The following is a 24467-nucleotide window of genomic DNA, read 5'->3' as shown; positions in this document are numbered from 1 at the left end:
TAAACCCTTCTCCCCCAACCTCTCAAAGTATACTCTTACAGTATAGTATTCCAGTTAGAGACGGAAATAAGGGCTGATCCAAACCTTTTTGAAATCAACAGAGCAACTTCCATTGAGTTCAGTGTGGTTTGGATTGGGCTCTAAATGAGGTCAGTTAATAAAATGTTCTGCAACTGTCCCTGTTTTAGTGTTTGAGGGTGTATATCCAAAATCATGCTTCAGATTTAATTTTTGTATTTTATATATATATTTTCTGATGACTATTTAAATCCACAAATGTACAGGAAGCCCACGATTAATGTTCCAACAGCAATGTTAACTCTCCCTCCTTACCTGTATGAAACCTTGGAAATTCAGTGTGGCCTAGAGGACTGCATACAGGACTGACATGGAGAAACTCCTGAAATCAAATAGCGACTTTGCTTCTGCTTCACTGTACATCTTGTTTGTGTGGTGTGTTAGGTGGGTCCCAAATGTAGTTTTGGATACGCGAATAAAAATATAATTTGCAAACTTTGAAAAACTACTTCCACATTCAAGCACACATTCTCAATTAAAATTATAGAAAAAGATGACATTTCATATATTTCCATTCCTATCACAGCTGATAATAAAGATATTTGTCTGTATAGGCACATGTAGCCTTACAAGCTGGTTACAATTTAGAAAGAACTTACGGGTATTCTGCAGGTAGTATCTAGCAGCAATCTTTCATTAGATCAAGTGGTAGAGGCCTGTGTTTTGTGAACTGAAGGACCAAGGTTGTGATCTTGAGTATTTTATTACATGACTACCTCTCTGTTAAGATTGGAATCACAGTTGTCTGAAAAGTCTGATTGGATCATCTTTTTAACAAACACACTTAAAGAAAAATCCTCATGCATTCCATTAAATTAAATTAAATTCATTAAATTGAGTGAATACTTTTTGTGAAATGACTATATATTCCATTGCATGTTGAAAATTTAGTATTTCTCTGAATTAAAAAAAATACCTATAAGTGCCCATTCTGTGCTCTGGGCACTGATCACATAGGTTGAAAATGCATAGCATAATACAAACATGTTGCCCATAAACATGCAATAACTCCTCAATCTCATCTTACCCCCTCCAAAATCCATGGGGGAATAAGATGGGCAGATGTCACAATATAACAACCTTAGCATTGCATTACTTAAAACTTGATAAAGTAATGGGCCAGATTCTTAGCTGGTGTGAATCAGTATAGCAGTAGAGACTCTGGCCTAGTGTGTTTGTTTCCTCTTTTTTCTTTTCTTTGCTTTAAACTACATATTGCATTTTTAAGCATGTCTGTATGTGGTACGTATTCATTTTAGGAAGTCAAAACTCTTCATTAATAGTGTGATTTTTTTCCCCAGCAATAATTTGGGATTCTTCTCTCAAAAAAAAAACAAAACAAAAACCTCTGAATATATTTATTAAAATAAAAAAACTGTTGAAAAGTAAATTTTTACTAGCAAACCAGGAAGAAATTTCTGGAAATCATTCATTTTGGCTTATTTATTTTCCACCATCAGTGGACCTCGCAACTATCAAGATCCCTTTTTGATCAAAAGGATTTAAAAAGAAAATTAAAATGGAGAAAAATGTCTGACTAAAAAAACATGCAGTGAGCTTTTTGGTTTATTAAATCTCCCAAACATCATGGAGGAACAGAGATCTAATTGGGATAAAGATATAAGAGAACAGGAAGAATTGGAGGCAATCCAGTCTAAGCAGAATACCTAAAGTTCTGGGTTAGACTGATTCCCTGCTGAATTCTATAAAGTATAAAGATGTATTAGTAACCTTCCTTACGGAGATGCATATGCTATAATTTAATGGCAGCATCTTATCTCCCCACCTAAAACCTATTACAGTACTTGTGACCAGGAAAATCATGAATCTGCAGACCGGTGGCCAGTCTCATTAAAAACGTAAATATGTTTGCCATTCATGGCAAAAAGTTTGGAAATAATTCTTCCAAACGCTATTAATCCGAACCACATTGGCTTTATTAAAAATAGACTGCTGTATAATAGTAGGCAACAGGGGTTAGCTACTACTACTTTTTATAAAGGTTGAAGAACCTAGAGTTCCTCTCATACTAACATTTAGCAGAGGAAGAGCATGTATGTTTCACATGTTCCTCTGATGTAACTTCTGGCTTCTATATAAATCAGAGTTTTGCATAATAATCAGTGGGATAATGTCAAACTCTTTTGGTCCAGAAAGAATGAAAAGAGGTGCTTTCTTTTCCCCAGTTTGAGCCCCCGCTTCTACTCTTGAACCACAGCTGTGTTGCTGCAATCAGGCAGAGTCCTCAAATACTGAGGATACGTAAACCGGTATATAACGATAAATTGTTGCTTATCTATAGTCCTAACTATGGATTTTCTATACTTTAGAATATATTCTTCATATAATAGATTTACGTATATTTGGAAACCTATTTAATTAGAAGTAATAAGGGGAAGAAATCTGAGACTTTGTGTCCAGATAATTCTTTTTTGTACACTTTGAAAAATGGCACTTCAAATGGCTCCCTTAAACTGAAGTATCAGAGAGCAAGCATTTGTTTATCAGCATAATTAACTTATTTCCAGTGGCTGACATAGTCAGGTTGTGTGTACGAGGGGAATTCACTGCTATCCCCTGAAGAACTACGAATTTAAATATGTTTTTAAAGAAATTTCACTAAACGTAAGTCAGATTTTTGAAGGTTTGATGTTCAATTTTACTTTAACTTGGTAAAACAAATCCTATTCAGCAGGTTGTGGCTTTACTGCACATCTTTGTGATTCTAGGCAAGAGTTTTTCATATGGATATAATTGAAAATGCAACTGCACCCAATCATTTTCAGTGCACTTCTGAAAAGCCATTAAATACTGTAGCGATGAGGGCAGTATAAAAACCTACCTAGAATAGAATAGCAGCCTTGAACGCATTATGAGTGGGAAGGGTATTTCAGAATTCTGTAGGCATAAACTTGGCTTTGATTTTAATAGTTATTAGCTACAAGGCAAATTTCAGGGGAAAGTTTAGAAATATTCCAAAAAGTGAAGAAAGACATACTTTTCCAAATGACTATTCAGTTAGAAAAAGCTGATATCCTTGCTGTATTTCATGATTTGAAAGAAAATTTAGGCTGGTATTTTTAAAGGGCTTGGGTTTCAAAGGGAGTTGTGTGCCTTATACCCTTAAGAATCCTAGATGTAGGGTACAGATTGAAGAGTTGCTTTCACAAATATATGCATTCGGATGTGTTTTGTGGAAGTTAGAGATGAAGACCTTGATTATTCCCTTACCAACGTAATATTGTCCAAGATGTGAGAATGCAGCATTTAATTTATACTTTTTCCTTAAAATTTTTGTTTTGTTTTCCTCCTTGAGGTACAAATTCTGCCTAATTTTCAGAGCTATGATTCAGTAGTTTGACAGGCTGAGAAGAGCTAGAGAGCCGTAGCGTGCAAGCAGTAGTTATCACCTCCGAAGGAGTGAATGTGTAGAGCTTCCTTTTTTTGGTTTTGACTTTCTATCATGGTGTGCTTTACTCCTGAGGTGGTTCTATGTGAATATACTTCACCCATCAATTTGTCTTGGTGATCAGTTGGACTTTTGGGATGGGGTGTGTTGTGGAAAGTTTCCCGCTTATTTGAGAACAGAATTCTCACAGATGATGAATGTTGGCAGGTGCTTTATAGTCTTATTCATTCAAAGATTAGAAAAGCACAAAAAGTTTGTTTGGATATCAAACCATGTTGGCCCTTGGGATGTCCTCTTAAATTTCTTTAAGTTTTTTCTCCTGTTGACATCCCCCCCGACCCACATTGTACTGGCAAGTATTACATTAATGTGGGGAGAAAATATGAATGATTTTTTAAAAGTTATTGTCACTTGGTCTGTAGTTATAGGCCTAGGGTGACATTCCATGCTGTGGCTCTAATCGAGAAGGCACAGCACAAAACTCTCAGCCCAGAAGGAAGTGTGGTAAGCCACCTTTGTAACCTCTGATCCTGGCCTGTTCTGGAACCTGAAGAGGCTCCTGGCATAATTTATTCAGTCCTGCGGGTCTGTCTAAGGCTCGTCTAAAGGGTGGGGTGATGTGCTATATAGGGATGTGATTTCTAAAGCTCACTAATGTGTTGCACATTACTTTGGTTTATGTAGACCCTGCTGTAACATAGTGCTATTTGAAACAGTACTACATTAAAGCATACTACGGAACCTTTAGGATGCAGCTGCACGGTCTACCTGGACCAATGAGCGTGCAGCATATTGTTGTGCTTTAGACATTACACCCCATCATGTAGATGAGCCCTGGGATATGGCAGCCTCTTGAAGCTGCCCTAAACGCTGCTGACCTGCTTGGAACCTCTGCAGCATTGTGTGCTGTGGACATCCTTTTGTGACCCAAGCCTCACCCGCTACAGCAGAGTTTGCGAGGGGATCCGCAGAGGACAGCTTTATGTCGGACTCCAACATAGTGCCTGCACCAAGAGAATCCACCCTAAATTGGAAATGGGATTTTTAGGGGCCCTTTGTAAAGCAATTGGATCAGGAGGTGCATCTCACCCTGATCGGCCTTCCACTGCTTGATTTAAGATTCAGTTTAAAATCCAGAAATTCCTTCCATCTTGTCCCTGATGCGGTTCCTTTTGTGCCTATGTCACCTGTTCTTTTGTAATTCATTTAATCTCCATCTCTTCATTTCATTTCTCTTTTTGGTCTTTCTTAAATGCCCATGTAAAAGTGATATTGAAGGATGGACTACAAGTTGCCATTTTGAAATGTACTCTGCCTGAAGGCTGTTTGTTTTGTTCTCTTTCTTTAAATAGTATCTTTTTGGGAAATAACTGGTGTTTGTTTTAAAGTTTTAATAGCAAAGCTATTTAAATGGGCTAAAGATTTCAGAATGTTACATGCACGAGCAATTTAAGTAGGTGCTCTTTTTATGCTATGTCCGAGATCCAGCAAAACATTGAAACCTGTGTGTGGCTTTAGGCATGTGAATATCAAGGTCAATGGAACTACTGATGCACTTAAAGTTGTGCACATGCTTAAGTGCTTTACTGGATTGGGGCTTATATTACTTAAAAGTTCTTTTTTTTTGGCCTTTTGATGACTGCGTGTTTTGGATTTCTACCAGCCTTGAATTAATAGACACTTAAGATTAAGGGCCTGCAGCTCTATTGAATACATACAGTATCAGTTTTCTCCTTTCTTGACCTGTGACTGCTAGTGAAAGGATAACAATACTACTTCATGCTTAGATTACGCCTTCTGTCCAAAGGTCTCAAACCTGAATAGTTTTTCAGGAATATTTTCCCTTCCATGGATTCCAGTGAGAGTTGGGCGTGCACAGAAGGACATCAGTTTTGCTGCTGTTAAAATATACATATAGCAGAGTATGTTTATTTATCCTGAAAGAAAATTTTTTATTTTCGACTGAACAGTACAACGAAGACACAGTCCTGTATTTATAGCAATGTTTTTTTCTTGGGACATGATTGTGATAACAAAAACTGAGCTTAATTTTCTCTACTACATGATTTAGTAGGTGCAGAAATTACATTATGAAGAGAAATCCTTCAATTAAAGACAAACATGATAATTAACTAGCAAAAAGGAAAAGGAAAATTGTGATAAATATAGGATGGGGAAATGGATATAATTACATATTAGAAAAGTGGCCTTCTTTAAGTGCCAGTTGTATATGTTTTTGAAATTAAGTTGTGATTACTAACGAGGATCCATGCCACGATTTAGCTTTTATTTTACTATAACATAATAACAGTACAGCTCTGTTTACCAGGGGGTTTCCAAGTGATTTAAAAAGGGTAGTATCATTAGTGAACTGTATGCATTTACTCAGTCTAACCTCAGAAGAATTAAAAGTGAATTGACAGAGGTCTTTCAATGATGATGATATAATCCACTCACTAAACTATCTCATCTCCTGACTAGTTGTTTGAAATGAAGTTATACTCTGAAGTGTAACTCTCTTTGTGGGTGTCCATATTCAGAGTTAACACAACAAACTTGCTCCAGAATCTGAAAATTTAAGAGTTCATTCTGCCTCATCACCAATTATAAAGATTCTGCAATCATGTCTTAGTGAACGTTTTTGATGATGATGCATTACTGAAACTGAAATTCATTGACTGTTCCATAGCTGTCTTGTACGTAGAGTTCTGGGAGTTAAAATTTTGTTTTTCACAGTAAAATAAACAGATACTTTTGATTAATAAAGCGCTGTTTTTGCAGTCGGTTTTCTTTAATGCCATTTGTGATCTGGAAGTTTGCTAACTAGGTTATATTCATTTGTTAGAAAGGTTTTTTAAAAAGCCTTTATTCTGAGACGGGCAGAATTGGGAGGGGTACAATAGTAAGGAATTGATGAAGAATGTCAGAACTGAGAGCAAAGGAAGAGGAAGGTAGTAGGGTGTATGTGCGGGAGAGAAAACTCACTTTACTATTCCTAATTGCTAATTTACAGTATTAGAGAAATGAAGACTGAAATTGTTGTTATTTCCTGGCATTTAAGTGAAAGCCAAATAGCAGTGTCTCCATGAATTGGTATCACCAACATGGCTGGTAATAATTAACCTGATGACCAGTTTCCCTTTAACTCCAGTGCACTGCCTGTAGAATAAGATCATGACATGCAGAAAGGGCATCTGTGGTTTCCTTTCAATAGCAAATTGCCTTTTTTGAAACTTCATCCAATAGGCTAACCACTGATTGAAGATGAAAAAGCCAATTTGTGTTTAGAAATCCATTTCTCTGGCAGCATTATTGCCACGTGTTGCCACATTTCAGTTTCTTTTTATTTTTGGACATGTGTTTTCTGGCTGTGTGTGTGATATACAGAGAAAAGTTATAAATTCTACAGCAGGCCTAAATGGTTAAGATGGCATGTTTTGGAGAAAGAAAAGAATAAATCTTTATGATTATTTTAAGTATTCATTAGCTGAGTTCACTGTTTTTGTTCTTTTGGCTAGCCTTTCTATCCATCCATCTTAAGTACTTACGTGGCCCCGTTAGTGTAGTATCTGATTGCCTCACAGTCTTCAATGTATTTATCTTCACAACATCCTTGTGAGGTATGGAAGTGCTATTATCCTCATTTTACACGTGATGATCTGTGGCACAGAGAGACTAAAGTGACATGTCCAGGATTACAGAGGAGATCTGTAGTGGAGCAGGGAATTGAACTTGTGATTTCCATCCCAAGCTAGTACCCTAATCACCACACCATCCTGCTCTCTTCATAAAGGAAAGGCCATCCATTGTGTCAAAATATTAATAATAGTTCAAAAGAAGGAGCATAGAAGACATATTTTCCAACTTTAGAAGAGCCGTAGTAAGAATACAGTGGAAATCTGGTGAATGTCAATGAACGGTACTAATATGAATATCTTTATTTTGCCACTTTTTATCTGAAAGGATCCCAAAGCACTTTGCGAATTGGATATTTTACAACAGTCAATTGCACTTTTATGCTGGAAAGAGGCAGCTGTTAACAATGCACAGGCTTTAAAGTGCAAAAGGATATTGTGTCCAGTTGAAATTTCAGGAGGAATTTAGGTATGCAGCTTGTCATTAGCAAAGTTGGAATTTGTCCAGAAAATTGGGGTTAAGATTCATACTATACAGAATACATTTTGGGGGGGGGGGGGGGAATACTATGTTAGTGCTTGGAATTTCAAAAGACCTGCAAATTTAGCATAGTTTTAAAAGAGCTTTTATATTTTGAAATTTTGTTTCAATACCACCATAAAGAGAACATTTGAAAAACAATTAATTTATAGTTTCACTTCAAGCTATAAGAAAGCATATTATTGTGAGAGAGGCAGTGAATTCTTCATTTGCTGGTACATAAACAATTCCATTCTAACATCAGTTTTCAGCCACTTATGTAGTTCTACATTTTTCCAGGCCTGATATTTATCTGAATGTGGATTATTCTCTGGCAAATTGTACTGGGAGAGTGAAAAAACTCACAAGTGTTTTGCTGAAACAGTTATGGGAAGGAAGTTGAAATATGGCTTGATGGTATCCCTCGAAGAGCAGAGCCACTGTATCATCTGGTGAAAAATGGTTTCAATCTGCTTGAGTTGTGACCCATTGAAAATTGCAACATGTGCATTGGCAGAAGACTTTGCATCGAATTTTCTCACCGAGATGGTAAACTGTGCAGCTAAGGCAGGCTGTGCTGTGTGTGAGCTTGTGGCTAACTCCTATGCACAGTAGAAAGATTAAGATTAGATTATGTCCTCAGGTACAGCCTTGAGCAAATCCCAAGGGCCATTGCGCCCCAAATGCCCTGTTGAGCTACCGTCCCATCCCACCCCTGCTCATCTGTTGCTCCAGGGGGATGCTAAGGCAATAAGTTACTCTAGGCCTGGAAAAGATACAACTTACTTCTGGCCTTGCGTCTGCACAGCTACTCTGGCTGTTGAATAGTGTGCGTGTGGGTGCACAAAGCCAAAAGTCTGTCCACTCCCCAGCCATTTGCTTAGAAGGTGGAGTATCCAGAGATCAGAGACTGTGCTTTTCACCAGACTGAAGATCCAGATAGCTCTGTCTTGTCAGAACAGCAGATGTGGAGAGGTGAAGCCTTAATCCTGTGCTGTGCCATTAAGACAAGAATGCAGTATAGGCCTTAATGAATGAGGAAGGTCTCCTTGAGGTTGTAGGAAAAATTATACATTTTATTGATATAGAAATGGTATGTGATCATGAGATTAAAGACTCCTCAAAATACATATGCAGAAGGAGTGGGCAGAGTTAAGGTTGTGTATGCAACCTTTACTTTAGCATTGTCTTTTTTAATGCTCAACTATAAAAGGCATAGGTACAGCATCTAGCACCGTGGGGTCCTGCTCCATGATAGGGATTCCTAGGTACTATGATAACACAAATAAATAATATTTTTATGAAGGGAAAAGCACTGTATCATTGATTGGAGCTCCTTTAATGTGGGATTTCTAGTCATATTAGATGAGACTAAGCTTTAGGGATCTCTTTGTGGTTTTAATATTCTCATCAAGTTTTCCTCTTTTTTCCCAGGAGGGGCAAGAAGCACAGTATAATTCTGAGGACCCAGCTCTCAGTGAGAGTCCATGCCTGCATTGGTAAGTGACGTTCCAAATGACAAAAGAGAGAGTACTGTATAAATGGCATTGGCTCCAGATAAGATCGACATATTTTTGCTACTAGGGAAGTGCTTTGTTGGAGGAGTTTTGGGGAAAGGGAAACATACTTGCACGAGTGGTGGCTGTGTCCAGAAACTCGATAATTTTGGGAGGAAATTATTAAAGAGATTCATCTTATGACAAAATGTCACCTTCCTAGAGATCCCCTGAGCTGCTTACTTTATTCTCCAGTAAAGGATCTACAGTTTGAACAGAATGACCAGTGATTTTTTTAAATTGTTTTGCTTTGTATTGCACATTATTGGAGAGCTGTGACTTCTTCTCCATGGAACTGTGGTATAATAAAATATAGACTGTCCTTGTAATGGAAAAGCTTTCACATCAAATATGTACACAAGAGAAGTGCCAAAAAGGGGACAGGTATTTAGAAATTCGGTCCTCCTTTTTAGCCCACTTCAAGGAGGGGGGCTTCCCAGCTAGCAAGTGAGAGTCTTTAGCCAGGATCTTTGAATATTAACCTGTTCCTTAATAGGTCATGTACAAAACTTTGCCTTAATAAAAAGCGTCAACTACAAAAGGAAGAGGGTTTGGCTCATATTCGAGTGAGGGGAAATAATCTATTGAAGTTTGTTAAGAAACACAGTGGAAATTTCGGTATGGTACAACCAAATTTGGTGTGGTAGCTGTGATCTTAAGGCTGTGTTGTAAGGATACTTAAAAGTGCTTTCACAATCCAGGTATCCACGGGATTTGTATGTAGCTCACTATATTATGCTTATTGGGTTGAGACGGGGAGGTGAGAAATTGCTGGCTGACAGCAAACTACTGTATTTTAGTAGCCTGTAATATTTATTTTTCTGCATCTTGTGGATCTTGGCCATGTAGACAGTCATTATCACTGTCGGGATTTTGAAAATACTCTGGTCAGAATATTGCTGTCATAAGGAAAACCAACTGAAACAAGTATATGTGTATCTTAAAATGTCCACACAGCACTAACATGGCCTGAATGAAGTTACCCTATGGTATATATTGCCTTTGGCAAAGTCAGTGCATTGCAATGGAGATTTTCTAAACCAATCTGCTGCACAGCAACTTGTTTAAATGGATCTTCGTGGTAGAAGCTACTACAAATGGCTAGAGTGCACTGGTGTTTTCATACCAGGACATTGTAAGTGGCTTAAGTTCATAAAAAAAGAATGTGTACCATAGCTTCCTTTTCTCTGCTTCCTTTCATCTCTTCCCGGGTAGGTTACTTTGGCACTTCAATGCATTCAGATTGTGCTAGCCTGGATTCAATAGATCATATAAGAGAGAACTATAGAGACACATTCTTTTAGGCTTGTTTAAAAAAAAAAAAAAAAGCTGAATAAAAATTTCACTTTATTTTTAAGATTGTAGTGTTGCATGAGTGTTCGTGAAATCAGACTTTAAATACAATCAAACTTTCTTCTTAATCTAGGGATATGTTCTGAAACAGCCTTTATAGGAATTTGAACTGAGCATAAGCCACCTACAGAATTCCTCAAATACCTCCTATTGAGAGCTGTCTCTAGACTGCATCATGTAGAAACAGATTCCCCTATACTAGCTGACTGAAGAACTACAGTGGACCATTATTAAGCATATGTGCTTTGCTATTAGAGAAGAAGCTGCGATGCCAAGACTAGGGTGATTGTATAAATCTGAATTAAATTAAAAACAGTTTGGAGAAAGACTTGTTCTGGCTAGATATGGGATCTCTTCAACAGACCATTAGCACAAGAGAAAATTTCCTTTGTTTCCTAGAGTAACAAAAAATATTTTCTCATGTCAGATTTGTAATTTGACCAGAGTACAGAGAGTCAGAGCATTAGGTTTTGCATTTATTTGTGCCTGCAATTACCTTTTATGCATCTGTTTGCATTTGTAGTTACCTGATGGACATGCATAATGTCCTTGAACATAGGCATCTTACTGTATATATCTTAACTTCCATTTTCAAAAAATACATCAGTAAGTGTAAAAGGCTGTCATAATGTTCTGTGCATAGGTGATGCCTTGAATTTTCAATCTACAAAATTTAGTTTAGGAGCTGGACTTTTGGCTTGATGCATTATAGCTTTAGGGGCCAACTGCAAGATCTGGATCTGATTTTAGATTCCAGCTCCCTGCCGAAGTTCGGCGTTTTCAGATCAGAAGTTTTGTTTCAGCCGACGTCTGACTGTAATGTAGTTTTCTTAAGATTTTTTATACGCTACTGTGAAATAATAGGGAACTCTGAATGTTTTTTAGTGTTGGCATCACTCTGAGAAAGGTACACGTCAGTTACACTTGCCAGAAACTAGGAGGGCTGTTTCACTGGCAATGAATATCTATCTTCATCTTGCATATCTGTCCACATCAGCTGTATGTTATGCCTTTTTCCAGATATGAGCATTAGGTTCTGAGGTTCAAAGATGTATTACTTTTTTGGGGGGTAGAAGCCAGGAGCTAGAACAATCTGAGCTGGTGTTCTATGGAATAAGAAGTTTGCTTCAACTCTTTTCTTTGGTTCCACCCACCTATGTAATAATTACAAGAGTCTTTCTTCACAATGTGCTTGCAAAAGACAGTGCTTAGAATGCACCTGACTGTGTTTAAAGTCATAGCATGCTATAGCTGTTTTACTAGAGAGCATCAGGGCTGTTGCCACATAGCCTGTTATCACTGCCACATGCCCAATCATCATTTGCACTGAGGGCTGAGATAAAAAGATTGTTTTCTTTGAATAAAATCTCCCATGAATAAATTGTGCCAATATTTTTTCTGTCCGTAAATCTCTTTTCTTTTTCATGTCAAGTATAAAAAAATGTTATGTTCAGAAAATCAAAATACATTTCCCTGCATTAGAGGATGCTAATTTATTGGCAATTCATTAGGCTTCAGTGTCAGAGGACCTATTTTGTGAGCTTTAGGAAGCAATAGTTATAGTCCCATTTCCAACTTGTGATGAAGGAAACAACTTAAAACAGGAAGCAGAAAAGAGGTGAATGCTTTGTAGTATTTTGAACATTGAAATTGTCATTGAATGTATTTTTTATCATGGCAGACCTCTCTCACCACTACCTCTGCCTCCCTCTCGCTCTGTCTCTGTCTTTTTAATTTAACATTAAAAAGATTTCTCTCTCATTTTTGGACCTTATTACATTATGCTCAAATTAAGGACTTGATGGAAGAAGGAACAAATAGTTTTAATATCATATAACTCTATTTTCCCCTATGTCTTATTTAATCCCAGTTGAACTATATCATGATTAAGGTAATCAAGCAAGTGAACAGTTTTAAAAACAAGACTTGAATGAGCTGAAATTTTGACACACAGGTTGTGATATTTCCAATATGTTTTTATATCAAAAGAATTTGCTGTGGCTTAATCCAGTTTATGGTTGTAGAGCATAAAACCAGTCCAAATGATGGGCTTAGTCTTGCATCCATCGATGTAAATGGAGCAGGAACAGGCCGTAAATTGCCCAGTTTCCGTTGCCTTGTTTCAGGCTCTATGAAATTTTGATTTTTGATTTTTGTTTGGTGTAATTATGTTTACAATGATACTATTTTGTATGTGTGTGTTTAATATGGAGGATTATTTGAGGCCTTGATAAATTTGTACATAAATCAAGATTTGGCCTTAAAGGGAAAACATTAACAATCCTAAGAACATTCACCTTTTCTAGCCAAACAGTAGATTTCAGTCAGAGCAGCTTTTGACTATTTAGTGCCCAGTATTGCATGGACAACATTCTGGGCTGACTTACTTTCCCTAGCAACACCAATTAACATTAACATTCAGTATTCTCTGTCACTGTCACTGTCTACTGCCAGTTCTTCTTTGGCCTTTCTTGCTTTCTTTCCTCTCTCAGGTACCTAATTCAGTGCTTGCTTACCATATTTCCCACATGGTATGCATGTCCAAACTACCTGAGCCTTCTTTCTTTGATTATATTTTCTAACATGTCCTGCTCTATTAGCTCCCTTACTCTCACATATTTTGTCAGTCCATTAAATGTGTAGTATCCAATTTCTTTTTGTTAGCCACTGTCATCGACCAAGTCTGCTTCCGTGTAGTAGCCTGCACAGAATGATTGGATGATATAATTTGACCTTTAGTTTGCTGCTTAGTACACTAATAATTATCTCACTGTTACTTTGTGCTCCCCATATCTGCTTGTTGTGTCTCTCTGTTGTCTCTCAATATATACTTGGGCTGTAAGCTCTTTATTGCAGGGACATGGCTTTCATTATATGTGTGTATAATACTAACACAATGGAGTCCTGGTCCCTGATTGGAGCCTCTAGGCACTATCAGAGTTGAATGTATAAATAAATATTATAATAATGAAGTAATCACTTTACATTTATTTAGATATGTGTGTCAACTGATGATGTTCTGCCAAGATATGGTAATGTTGATGTCTGACGTAGTACTTTATGTAACAGGAAGTGCACAATGTGATGAAATCATCCATCGTGTTTGGCTGTATGATTGCTATCAAAATGAAGAGACTAATTCAATAAGGATTAATATTCTAGTTACAATATGCCAAAACAATGATTTTGAAGCTCACACTGATTATATTTGTAGAGTTATAGTTCATTTCCTCCAAAATACTCTCTCCCATATATATGAAAAGTATTGTTTTTATTTACATGCAGAATAAAAATAATTCTTAGCACTTATATGGAGCTTTACAAACATTAATGCATTTAACCTCACAGCACCCTATTAGGTATGGATATATATTATAGCAGGAACAGCAGCAGTTGCATACAAGTTTCCATTTTAGCCCCATCTGTTCCGTCACTCAGAATTTTTTGAAAATTCCACTGCATTGGCCCTTTTACCCTCTATGCTTTACTAGCGATGGTAACCCCAACCATCCTCTTCCCTCATTAACCCCTTTGCATTTTCTTCCATGCTGTTTCTTACGCATGAATTACTCTCCCCTGATTGGTCCATCAGTTCCTCTTCAAGGCCCACCTATACGGTGATGCCTCTGTGGAAACTGTCAACTGATGATGACTAGGTAGAAGGGCTTGCTGAGCTAGAGCATACCTTGATCTTAAACTGATCTAGAACCACCAGGTAGAGCGCATAGCTAACCCTCATCCTCCCTGCTCCTTTTCCTTCCTATTATTGATCACAGTTGCTTGTTGCATCTGTTGTTGTATGTTAGATCCTGAACCTGCAGTCATTTTTGCATGTGTTTAACTTTATACATGTGAATAGTCCCACTGAATGCCTGAACCTCAAATCTTTCCCTCTGCTGCCCCTGCATTGATGTCCTAGTGACGAAATCTATCCCTAAGCCAGTAAAGATATCTGGTACCTAGTGACGAATAAATTAGTGTAGATAGACAAGAAAGAAAAAGGCATGGAAATTACACAAATGTAGAAAAAAGTGATATATTTGAGAAATCATATATGATTACATGGTAAAAGACTATACTGTATTGCATTCTTTCAGAGGGAAGAGTTAAGGTTGTGCATGTAACCACACTGTTGGCATTTCCTTACTTTTGAATGTTTAAGCATGCAACCTTAATGTTCTCTTAATATTGTATTTGTTTTGGAATGTGTAAATGTACACTGTACTAACAGTTGGCCTATGGTAATAGTTGCAGATCCTGTGAAGCACATTCCGATGTTCAGAAACTGCTTTCCCTATTTATGGTTTCTTAGGCCAACAAATTATATCCCAGGAAACTAGAGCTTTGGTAATTTATAATAGGACCTCCAAAATATGCAAAGACAGAGAGTCCCATAAAAACCTTTTGTAGTGGAGGCTTAATGGAGGTTTAGGTCTTTTCTTTGTGCCTCTCATTGGGGCCTGTAAATTGTGATTTACAGGCCCCAATGAGAGGCTCAAAGAGAAGAGGTTCTTTGAGGGGCATTTTACAGATTTCTGTTCAGTGTTAGAAATACCTAATGGAAAACATTTTGATCTTGAAAGAAAGAGCATGTGGAGAGCATTAGCAGCTCAGCAAAACGTGCAACCAATTCGGATTTAATTTAAATGGAACAATAGAGGTGCCTGGAGAATTTGTCGGAAGCGCTGTGGTTTTGAGTTCATATGCTGATAATAACAGAACAGCAAAAGAGGTGAGTTGAAAATGCTTTATTAAATATCTTCTCAGTATAACTGGAAAGGAGAAGATGATGAATTCCACTCTTAATTGGTTGCAATGATGATGCCAGACGGGGGTTGTCCATTATTGATTTACAATCATGATATACTCCTCATGGTTCCTGCTGTATCTTAGTGAAAGGCATGGTTTAAATGAAGATAATAAACAACATGTTTATTACAAGTAAACCGAGATCATACAAGAGGAAAAATGAGAAAAGGAGTTCCAGAGGTTTTTTGAGGATGGGGTTACCGATTTTTTTATAAATAGTGTAATTTGAGTACTAGTTAGCACAGCACATGCACCATCTTGGAGCTGTTTCCAGATGTGATTGGAGATATCTGATTCAGCTCCTTTTCAATTTGTGTGAAACATGAAATAGCTGCAAAGCACTGCAATAAAAATACCTTTTTGCGCTTTTTTAGGATTATTTAAATTAACTTTATCCAGGCCTTGGAATACAGATGCTCTAAGTCCAGTGGTTCCCAGATCAGATTGCTTCAGAAAAATAAATGAATATAAATAATAATTTTGATTAAGAAAGCAGCCTCCTTTAAGTAATGGTGTTAGATTTTCCTGTTCAAATAAATGCACACATTCATACAGCCTATTTCTCTGGCTTAACCACAGCATTTCCTGACTATTTGTTATTGTCCTTGTTATGCTCATCAAAGGATCATTATATTATGGAGCCAGAGTCATGTCTCCCTAGTGATGATTAATAACCATTCCATTCTAAGCTCTGTTTTTAGCCCATCATTGTCTTTTACTCTCTGTTGAAATTACTCCTTCTCTTTTGAAAACATTCAAGTTTTGCCTCAAGGAAAATCTGTATTAGTACAGAGAGAATTTTAGACGAAGTGGAGAAGTCTCTGGTGATTATCTCAGCAAACCTATTAAAAATCATCATCCTTGTAGTGTCCTAAGTTTAAAGCTGAAGCACCATGATAGTTTTGGAGCAAAGAAACCAAAGCCTCTATTAGCAGTGGGCTGCTATATTGTACATATCCTGTTTTAAGAGGGCTTGTTCCAATTTTGAAAGGACCGCTGTGCTGTGTGCTAGTGAGATGCTTTTCTCTTCCCATGAAGTTTTGACTGAAAATTCCAAAGTTTGCCATACTTCTCTTGTGCCTGAAAATACAGCAGAGGTCAACAGGATTTTTCTAAATCAGGTTATCATATTTCTAACTCTTTTTTTGATTTATTTGATTCTCAGAACAATTTTTCTCTTATTACAACTTTAAAAATTGTAAGGCAATGAAAGCTTTGTTTTGATCAGTAGCAAATATGATCGAGCATTAAAACAAGGATTAGAAGAAAGAGCTGGTCATCTTCACTTGTGTCTACAGAATGCTATGCAAAGCAAGATAAATGGGTGCTAGGACACCTTTTTTTTTTTCCTTTTGCATTTGTTATAGATATTTTTTCTTGTAATTTAAACTATTGTCATATTGAATCTTATTGTACTCTGGAATACCAAAAACAAAACCAAAAAAAATCCAGCAAAGGATTTTAATTTTTTTTGTGGTCATGCAATCTAGTTACACATTATTTCCATTTGGGGATTAAAAACAAAAAATACAAACAATAGTATGGCTTGGCACTTTGTAGCACCTTCATTCCAATGATTTCAAAACACGTTACATGCTGTAGTGTGTAATGTTTCAGAAAAGCCTCAGGAAAATAGGTAAGTATTAATTAATTAATTGGCATATCTTGTGCTTATGGGTGTACTGTAATTAAAATGTCTAAGATGTCACATCCAAATGACTGGCGTGGTAAAAGTCTTAAATCTATGTAATATGGAAATGGACTAGCACAGTAATTTCAATCTTTGAAATGTGTAACCAGAATGAAACTTACATATAAAAAAAAAGAACAACCTACTTGTATATACATATATATACTTTTTATAATAAGTAGCAGGATAAGGGTCTGGTCCTGCAGACATCATCATTCAACATCTTCATTACTGAACTGGAGGATGGGGTAGATTGCATCCTCAGCAAGTTTGCGGATGACAATAAGCTGGGGGGAGTGGTAGATACCCTGGAAGGTAGGGATAGGATGCAGAAGGACCTAAACAAACTGGAGGATTGGGCCAAAAGAAATCTAATGAGGTTCAACAAAGAAAAGTGCAGAGTCCTCCACTTAGGACGGAAGAATCCCATGCACAGCTACAGACTGGGGACCAACGAGCGAGGCAGCAGTTCTGCAGAAAAGGACCTGGGGGTAACAGTGGATAAAAAGCTGGATATGAGTTAGCAGTGTGCCCTGGTTGTCAAGAAGGCTAATAGCATATTGGGCTGCATTAGGAGGGGCATTGCCAGCAGGACGTGGGAAGTGATTATTCCCCTCTATTCGGCATTGGTGAGGCCGCATTTAGAGTATTGTGTCCAGTTTTGGGCCCCTGACTACAAAAAGGATGTAATCAAGTTGGAGAGAGTACAGCGGAGGGCAACAAAAATGATTAGGGGACTGGAGCACAGGACTTATGAGGAGAGGCTAAGGGAACTGGGCTTGTTTAGTCTGCAGAAGAGAAGAATGAGGGGGGATTTGATAGCAGCCTTTAACTACCTGAAAGGGGGTTCCAGGGAGGAGGGGGCTAGGCTGTTCTCGGTGGTGGCAGATGACAGAACAAGGAACAACGGTCTCAAGTTGCAGTGGGGGAGGTCTAGGTTGGACATTAGGGAAAAGTTTTTCACTAGGAGGGTGGTGAAGCACTGGAATGGGTTACCTAAAGAGGTGGTGGAATCTCCCTCTTTAGAGATTTTTAAGCTGAGGCTTGACAAACCCTGGCTGGGATGATATAGCTGAGGTTAGTCCTGCTTTGAGCAGGGGGTTGGACTAGATGACCTCCTGAGGTCCCTTCCATCTCTAATATTCTATGATTTTATGATTCTATGACATCTAGTACTGAGTTTTAGTATTTACTACTGTGAGTAGTTTATTCTTCTTTTTCAAAGAATAATTTATTGTTTCTATTGCCCTTACAAGTATTGTTTTGAACTCCTGTATTTATTAATAAATGATAGTTTTTACTTAGATGTTTAAAAGGCTTTAACCCATAAATAAAACCAGTGTGCAGACTGTCACTAATTAATTCTTTTTTCTCATTGTGGGTTCTGTTATAGTTATGGAGCCTGTACCAAAGTCTTGATCAGATTGTCATCCATTCCACTGACTTCAGAGGGCTGTAAATCTGGTTATTAAGTCAGAGCCCTCTTCTGGGAGCAGTTTGGAGGTACACCTTCTCAGTTTGAGACCTGGGAGGCATTGTAACCAAAGCAAGCATGACAGGCCAGATCCTCAACTGATGTAAAGAAGCATAGCTCCATTGACTTCAAAGGACTATGACAATTTATGCCAGCTGAGGCTCTGGCCTGATATCTTCTTCAGCTCTAGGTGAGCATGGCCACGGGTTACATTTTTAAAGTCTATGGCCATTGTTCTCAAACTTTTCCATACCATGACCCCCCTGTGCTTCCATCCCATCTAGCTGGGGTGTTCATCCCACTTAGCAATATGGAAAGAGAGTGATGGTTGCAACCACCTGTTAGCTCATCTTCTGGGGGCTCTGACCACCCTGTCCACCGGATTAAGAAACCATACTCCATGGGGGTTGTACACATGTGCCTATAGTTGCTTATGTCCTACAGGCTAGCTATGCCAACAATGCATTGTTTTACATATAGGTTTTCTTTGCAAACATAAGCTATAAAGACTTCATTTATTTTATATTAAATTAAATTTAAGTTCTGCTGAGTCTTCTGGGGCCACTATAGTATTGCCAGGATCGAGTAGTGCTGTGTACTAAATCAGTTTGACACCAAAGTTACAATACAATACAATAAATATTATTGATAGCTGGGTGTTAGTTCAACTTGATCCTCTTCCAGAAATTTACAAAAGGGGTTCCTGTATTTATTGAAATCTTCTACATAGCAACTTCTCATAACCTTGTGGCAGTAGCTGAAACTTTTTTCATAAAAGTTCCCTTTTAATTCTTTCTACTTACAAAATATAGGTCTTTGTGCCAAAAAAGCAAGTCAGTTTCAAACTTCTGGGACTAGATTAAGACCACCAAATATCATTAACCACAGCACAACCAAGCCGCTCACTGGAAACAAAAAAGGTTAAGTATATTAAAAATATCCCCAAATGAATTAGCATTATGTTTAGAACAGAGCTGAGTGATCACTATCCTGCCTATTTTCCATGTGGAAAATACATACCACTATAAATGTAGTGGGTTCAGATTACTTTGTTGAAGCCTTACACTTAGCCTACTGTAAATTTCTCTCTGCCAAACTGGTTATACGAATCAAGAGAACTCAGTTAGGCACCTAGAAAATACACTGTGAACTAGTGCTTACGAAACATGGGAGTGAGAGTAAAGTGATCGGGTTCCATTCCTGGCTTTGCCACTGACTTGCATTGTGAGAAGGAAATAAAGGCACAGGGAGTGGTTTGTTCAGTTTGAACTATGGAGATCCAGAATTCCTACCTCCCACTGAGGTGCTTTTGAGAATTATAGAGGATATGCCTAGCTAAAAAATTGGTTTTGTCCTTTACAACTTCTGTAAGAGATATAAAGTCTGTTGACTTTTTAAATGAACATTTTTGGACTGCTTGCTTTTTAGAAATATGACATTTTACTTCTCTCCTTTTGCTGGAGATCGTAGGTCAGAACTTTCCAGGTCCTACAGAGATATGCTAGAATAGGCTGTTGCTTCCCTCAAAGATCCAGCCAAGGGTCTTATCGCAAAAAGAGGGAAATGGGGAGTGAATTTTTTTTTTAAATTTTTGATATTTTGAATGTCAACAGGTAGCATTTGTGTGTGTTTTTAAGGTTTTGAGTGTGTGTCTGGATGCTACTCTGACTCACTAAACAAAATTTTTGTGTTTATACATAACAGGCTATATTATTTTTAATCTGAGAGTGTCCTTTTTCATCTTACCTGTAAACCCTGGCAAAATTGATCAGTGGCCAAAATAACCTTACAATAAAACACAAGGAGAAGTTAAAGATCTGAACTGTAGCTTAGTAATGTGTTGCCATATGTACTAAAGAAGATGGAGCTCATAAACCATGTCAGTTTGCATAGTGTCGTTAAGACTTTAAGTTGCCTCGTGCATGTAAAACCCATATCAGGTTCCTTTCTGTCTTTCAAACACTTAATATTATAATTCTGGTATTTGTTAATAGAACATGCAATTAAGTTTGTTTTTGCAAACTATCCCTTTTTCTTTTAAAGTGGGTTGCTGCCTGCCCATTCCCCCTGCTGACAAAAAGATGATTATACTTCAACAAAAAAGTGGAGTCTAATTTTGCCATGTCTATGAGTGGTATATCAAATGAAGTTCCTTCCCTAGAAAGGAAAACAAAATATTGGACCAGTTCCATTTGCCTTCCCTATGTCCTAAATTTAGGCCTATTAGCCATTTGAAAGCCTGCTCAGTATCATGTGCTGCTAGAGGCATGTGCTCTTATATAGTTTTGTGTGAAGCACTGTCAGTTCAGCTTGTGGAAAGCTTCTTGGCTAGTTGGGAGCAGGAGAAGATCTAAAGGTCACTCTTACTGCTGCCCTGGGCCTAGGCTTACCTCCGTCTTTCTGTGGCAAGAGAGCTTACTTTGCAGTGTTGGAGGGTCAGATGAGCTGCTCTAAGCAGATGAGGACGTGACGATCCCAGTAAGATGACAGCCATCTGTCGTTGCTTTTCCATCTCTCTCTGGGCTTGAAGTAGACTGGTTCCTAGTGGCTGTATCAGGTATACAGGAGAGGATTTGTAACCCATTCTTTAATAGTGGGGCCAAAGTGCTTGTTGTGAAACTCAAGGAACATGATAAAGAAAATATGATGGGCATGGTTACATGATCAGACCAGCACAGTTCATATGTAAGGAACCCATAAACATCATTGATTAAAACCCTGGCATTATGACTCATTTCTTTTATTGTTCACTTGAATGTTCATTTATTTCCAGCATATTCAAAATATTTGAGGTCTGATTACTCCCTGTCCTCTGTGTGGGGTTACAAGAACCTTTCCACTTTCTTTGCCAATGGTCAGCACAGTTCTCCTGAGCTCCACTAGTGTCTTAGGCATCTCTCTGGGAGGAGGGAGGAACTCCCCTCAACAGTTCAGTAGAAGTGCCCAGGAGCGGAAGGGAGCTCATACTGAACCCATACAGTGACCCATAAAACTTCCTCCCCCCTCCGTCCCTCCCCTCTCCCCCCCCACAGAGTGTTTTCTGGGATCCAACGCACCATACCTCCCAGAGTTCCCCTGAGGATGATGCTGTCCCACACCACCATCAGCACAGGCCTGAGACTCAACTTAAAGTCTTAACAACACTATGCAAATTGACATGGCTTAAGAGCTCCATCTTCCGTAGTATGTATGGCAACATATTACTAAACTGCAGTTCAGATCTGTAACTTCTGCTCATGTTTTATGCCTCCCAGAGTTCCTCTGAGAGTGATGCAGTCCCATATCACCATCAGCGCAGCCTGTGCCTTTAGTAGTACCATTTGGTTCTATATTTGTACCTCAGCTATTTAATTTGTTATGTGGCTGTTTTGTTTATTCTTAATGTACCAAATCTCAAGCTCCTTAGTCAGTTTTCACACAGTCAAAACTACACTAGTTAGTAGATATTGGGAATTTTCCTGGTTAAGGACTATAGGCTTAAGATCTTTGTGTAAGACCTTGATGAGTCTTGCCCACATGCTCAGGGTTTAACTGATCACCATATTTGGGGTTAGGAAGGAATTTTCCCCCAGGGCAGATTGGCAGAGGCCCTGGGGTTTTTTTCCTCTGTAGCATGGGGCCTGGTCACTTACTGGTGGATTCTCTGTACCTTGAAGTCTTTAAACCATGATTTGAGGACTTCAATAACTCAGTCATAGGTTAGGGTTCTATTACAGGAATAGGTGGGTGAAGTTCTGTGGCCTGCGTTGTGCAGGAGGTCAGACTAGATGATCATATTGGTTCCTTCTGATCTTAAAGTCTATGAGTCCGAGTCTTACTTAGACTCTCCATGGAGAACGAATGAACAAAGCTTCAGTGGAAAGATTCACTGTACCTATAACAAGGTATTTATAGAATTTAATTTGTTTTTCATAACCCTCCTAATGTTTTGGGTCTAACTGACCCACCCTTGTATAAAAATGGAAATAAAAGTTTTTGTTGCAATCCTATGCTTCTTCATAGTTAAGTATTCTCAGACTAGGATGAGGTAAATTTTTCTGTGTTGGTTTTATCATCCTACCTCTTGTGCTTTTGTGTAGCAGAAAAAGTCATTAAAAAGGTAATGTTAGACCCTTGAATGTTAAAATGAAAGGACTACACTTCCAAGGTCTCTGCAGGCTGTTGGACCCCAAACATGTACAAAAATTTAACTAAATCATGATAAGGAAACCAGTGCCTCTTCTTTCATTAGGTATTCTCTAACTATGTTGAGTACAAACTGGTAATATGGGTTTTGTCTTACATGGTACTGCTCATGTGAATAAAGGTTGCACAATTGGATCCCTAAACTGTAGTGTTCTCCTAGAAATTAAATTAAGATGTTAAATCAGAATGTCATTTACAACATCCACTCATTCTCATGGTGCTTTGATGGTTAGCTTGTTCCATGTATCTGTAATAATACATAATAATAATAATTTGTCCCTTTTCTTTGCATGTCTGAGATCCCGGATGCCGAGCAGTTGTGGCTGCACTTTTACTTATAGAGTATGGATTTTTGCCAGGCTCTGAGAGGAGTTATGCTACAAAAATCTTTCTTTTCTTCCAGGGATTTTGCCCATATATGTGCTGCTTCTTCTGTGGGTTCAATAGGTGAATTTACTCATTGGTGTAACTTTCGTGAACTTCATTAGGGATGAATTAGGCCCACTATCTGTGAATAATTAACTGATTATGAGATTAGAATGCTAAACAGTGATTGTAAAAGTGCATAGTTTCTGTGACTCATTTTAGTTACTGGAAAATACAGCATGAAATAGAAATCTAAATTATTTCCTCTTAACGAAATTCTCTAGTTTGTTCTCTTTTGTAAGTTTATATGTCTTTTAATAGCCATGTTGTGTAGATTGCACCAGTTGCAGACAGATGGTACCGGTAAGATCCTAGCTGAGAAGCGTGTGCAAAAAGATCCCTGCAATCCAAAATGTCCTATAGCAGATGAAATAAACAAGATATTATTGGAATCTCAACATATGGCAATATATTTTTGCCAACATTTCTGCCCGTGGGATCTGAATATGGCTTTGTCATCTGAGATTCTGAGGCCTCTGGCTATACTGCTTCCAGCTTTTCTCTTTTTGAAACCTTATTTTTTGTTTTTATTATTACTGATTTATTACGTGTACCATGTCAAGTTCACCATTATGAATGCCGCCAACTTGGAATAATTCCCCTGAAAAGGAAATATTCTGGTTTTACTAAATTAGAATGTTATTTACAATACCCACCCTTTCTCATGTGCTTTGATGTTTATCTTCTATTTTCTGAAATAATGTTTATTTACTAGAAAATAGAAAATGGACCACATTATTATTTTATTTCAAGGCTCCATTAGAGACCTACTGCTGTGCATGCTCGTTTGGATTATATTGTATTTAAGAACAGATATACCGTTGAATCCTTATCTTTATTTCTTTGTGACAATATGCTTCACAATATGGGAAGATGCCTTTTACTTCATTGCATTTTAGAAAGGTTTTGCCCAGAGAGTTGGGTAAAGTATGGTAGCTTCTTAGTCCTTAAAGAAGCTTCGTATAAAACTGCACTTGTGTAAGCAGTGGAGTTTGCGCTGTGGTAACTTCACTGATGTGTGCCATTGCAAATTTCCATAATGCTGAAAGGGCCTAAGTATTCGGTATTGTGGTAATGAGTTACTTATGGACAGTTTGTCAGACCCCTAGCTTTCATTCCTTTACACAGTGCAGAGGGAAACAAATTGACATAACGGACAAGGGAAAGGATCAAGAAAGGTAGTTGTCCAATATCATCCTATGGCTGTATAGCACCCCCTATGTCACAAATACATATCACATGCTGAATGATTTGTGGCCAGCCGGAGTGGGAGAGGAATAAGGGAACAGCTGTTCTGGGGCATATTTCCATATGGTAACAGATACCATGAAT

The 24467-nt window shown here is 37.9% G+C and overlaps 1 protein-coding gene across 11 annotated transcripts in view; it reads left to right on the top strand.

The window, feature by feature from the left end:
- Positions 1-24467, top strand: part of FHOD3 (formin homology 2 domain containing 3) — a 586676-nt gene that overhangs the window by 77870 nt on the left and 484339 nt on the right. For all 11 annotated transcript variants that reach the window (XM_067569969.1, XM_067569968.1, XM_067569967.1 and 8 more), the window contains exon 3: positions 9077-9141. In XM_067569969.1, coding sequence (XP_067426070.1) covers positions 9077-9141 — 65 coding nt within the window. The remainder of the gene's footprint in view (positions 1-9076; positions 9142-24467) is intronic.

This window comes from Emydura macquarii, unplaced genomic scaffold, assembly GCF_026122565.2.
Source record: "Emydura macquarii macquarii isolate MOO-44397 ecotype Brisbane River unplaced genomic scaffold, CSIRO-AGI_Emac_v2 contig_2975, whole genome shotgun sequence".
Classification (NCBI taxonomy): Eukaryota; Metazoa; Chordata; order Testudines; family Chelidae; genus Emydura; species Emydura macquarii.
Note: the sequence above shows the minus strand (reverse complement) of the source record. Positions and strands in the feature narration are given on the sequence as shown.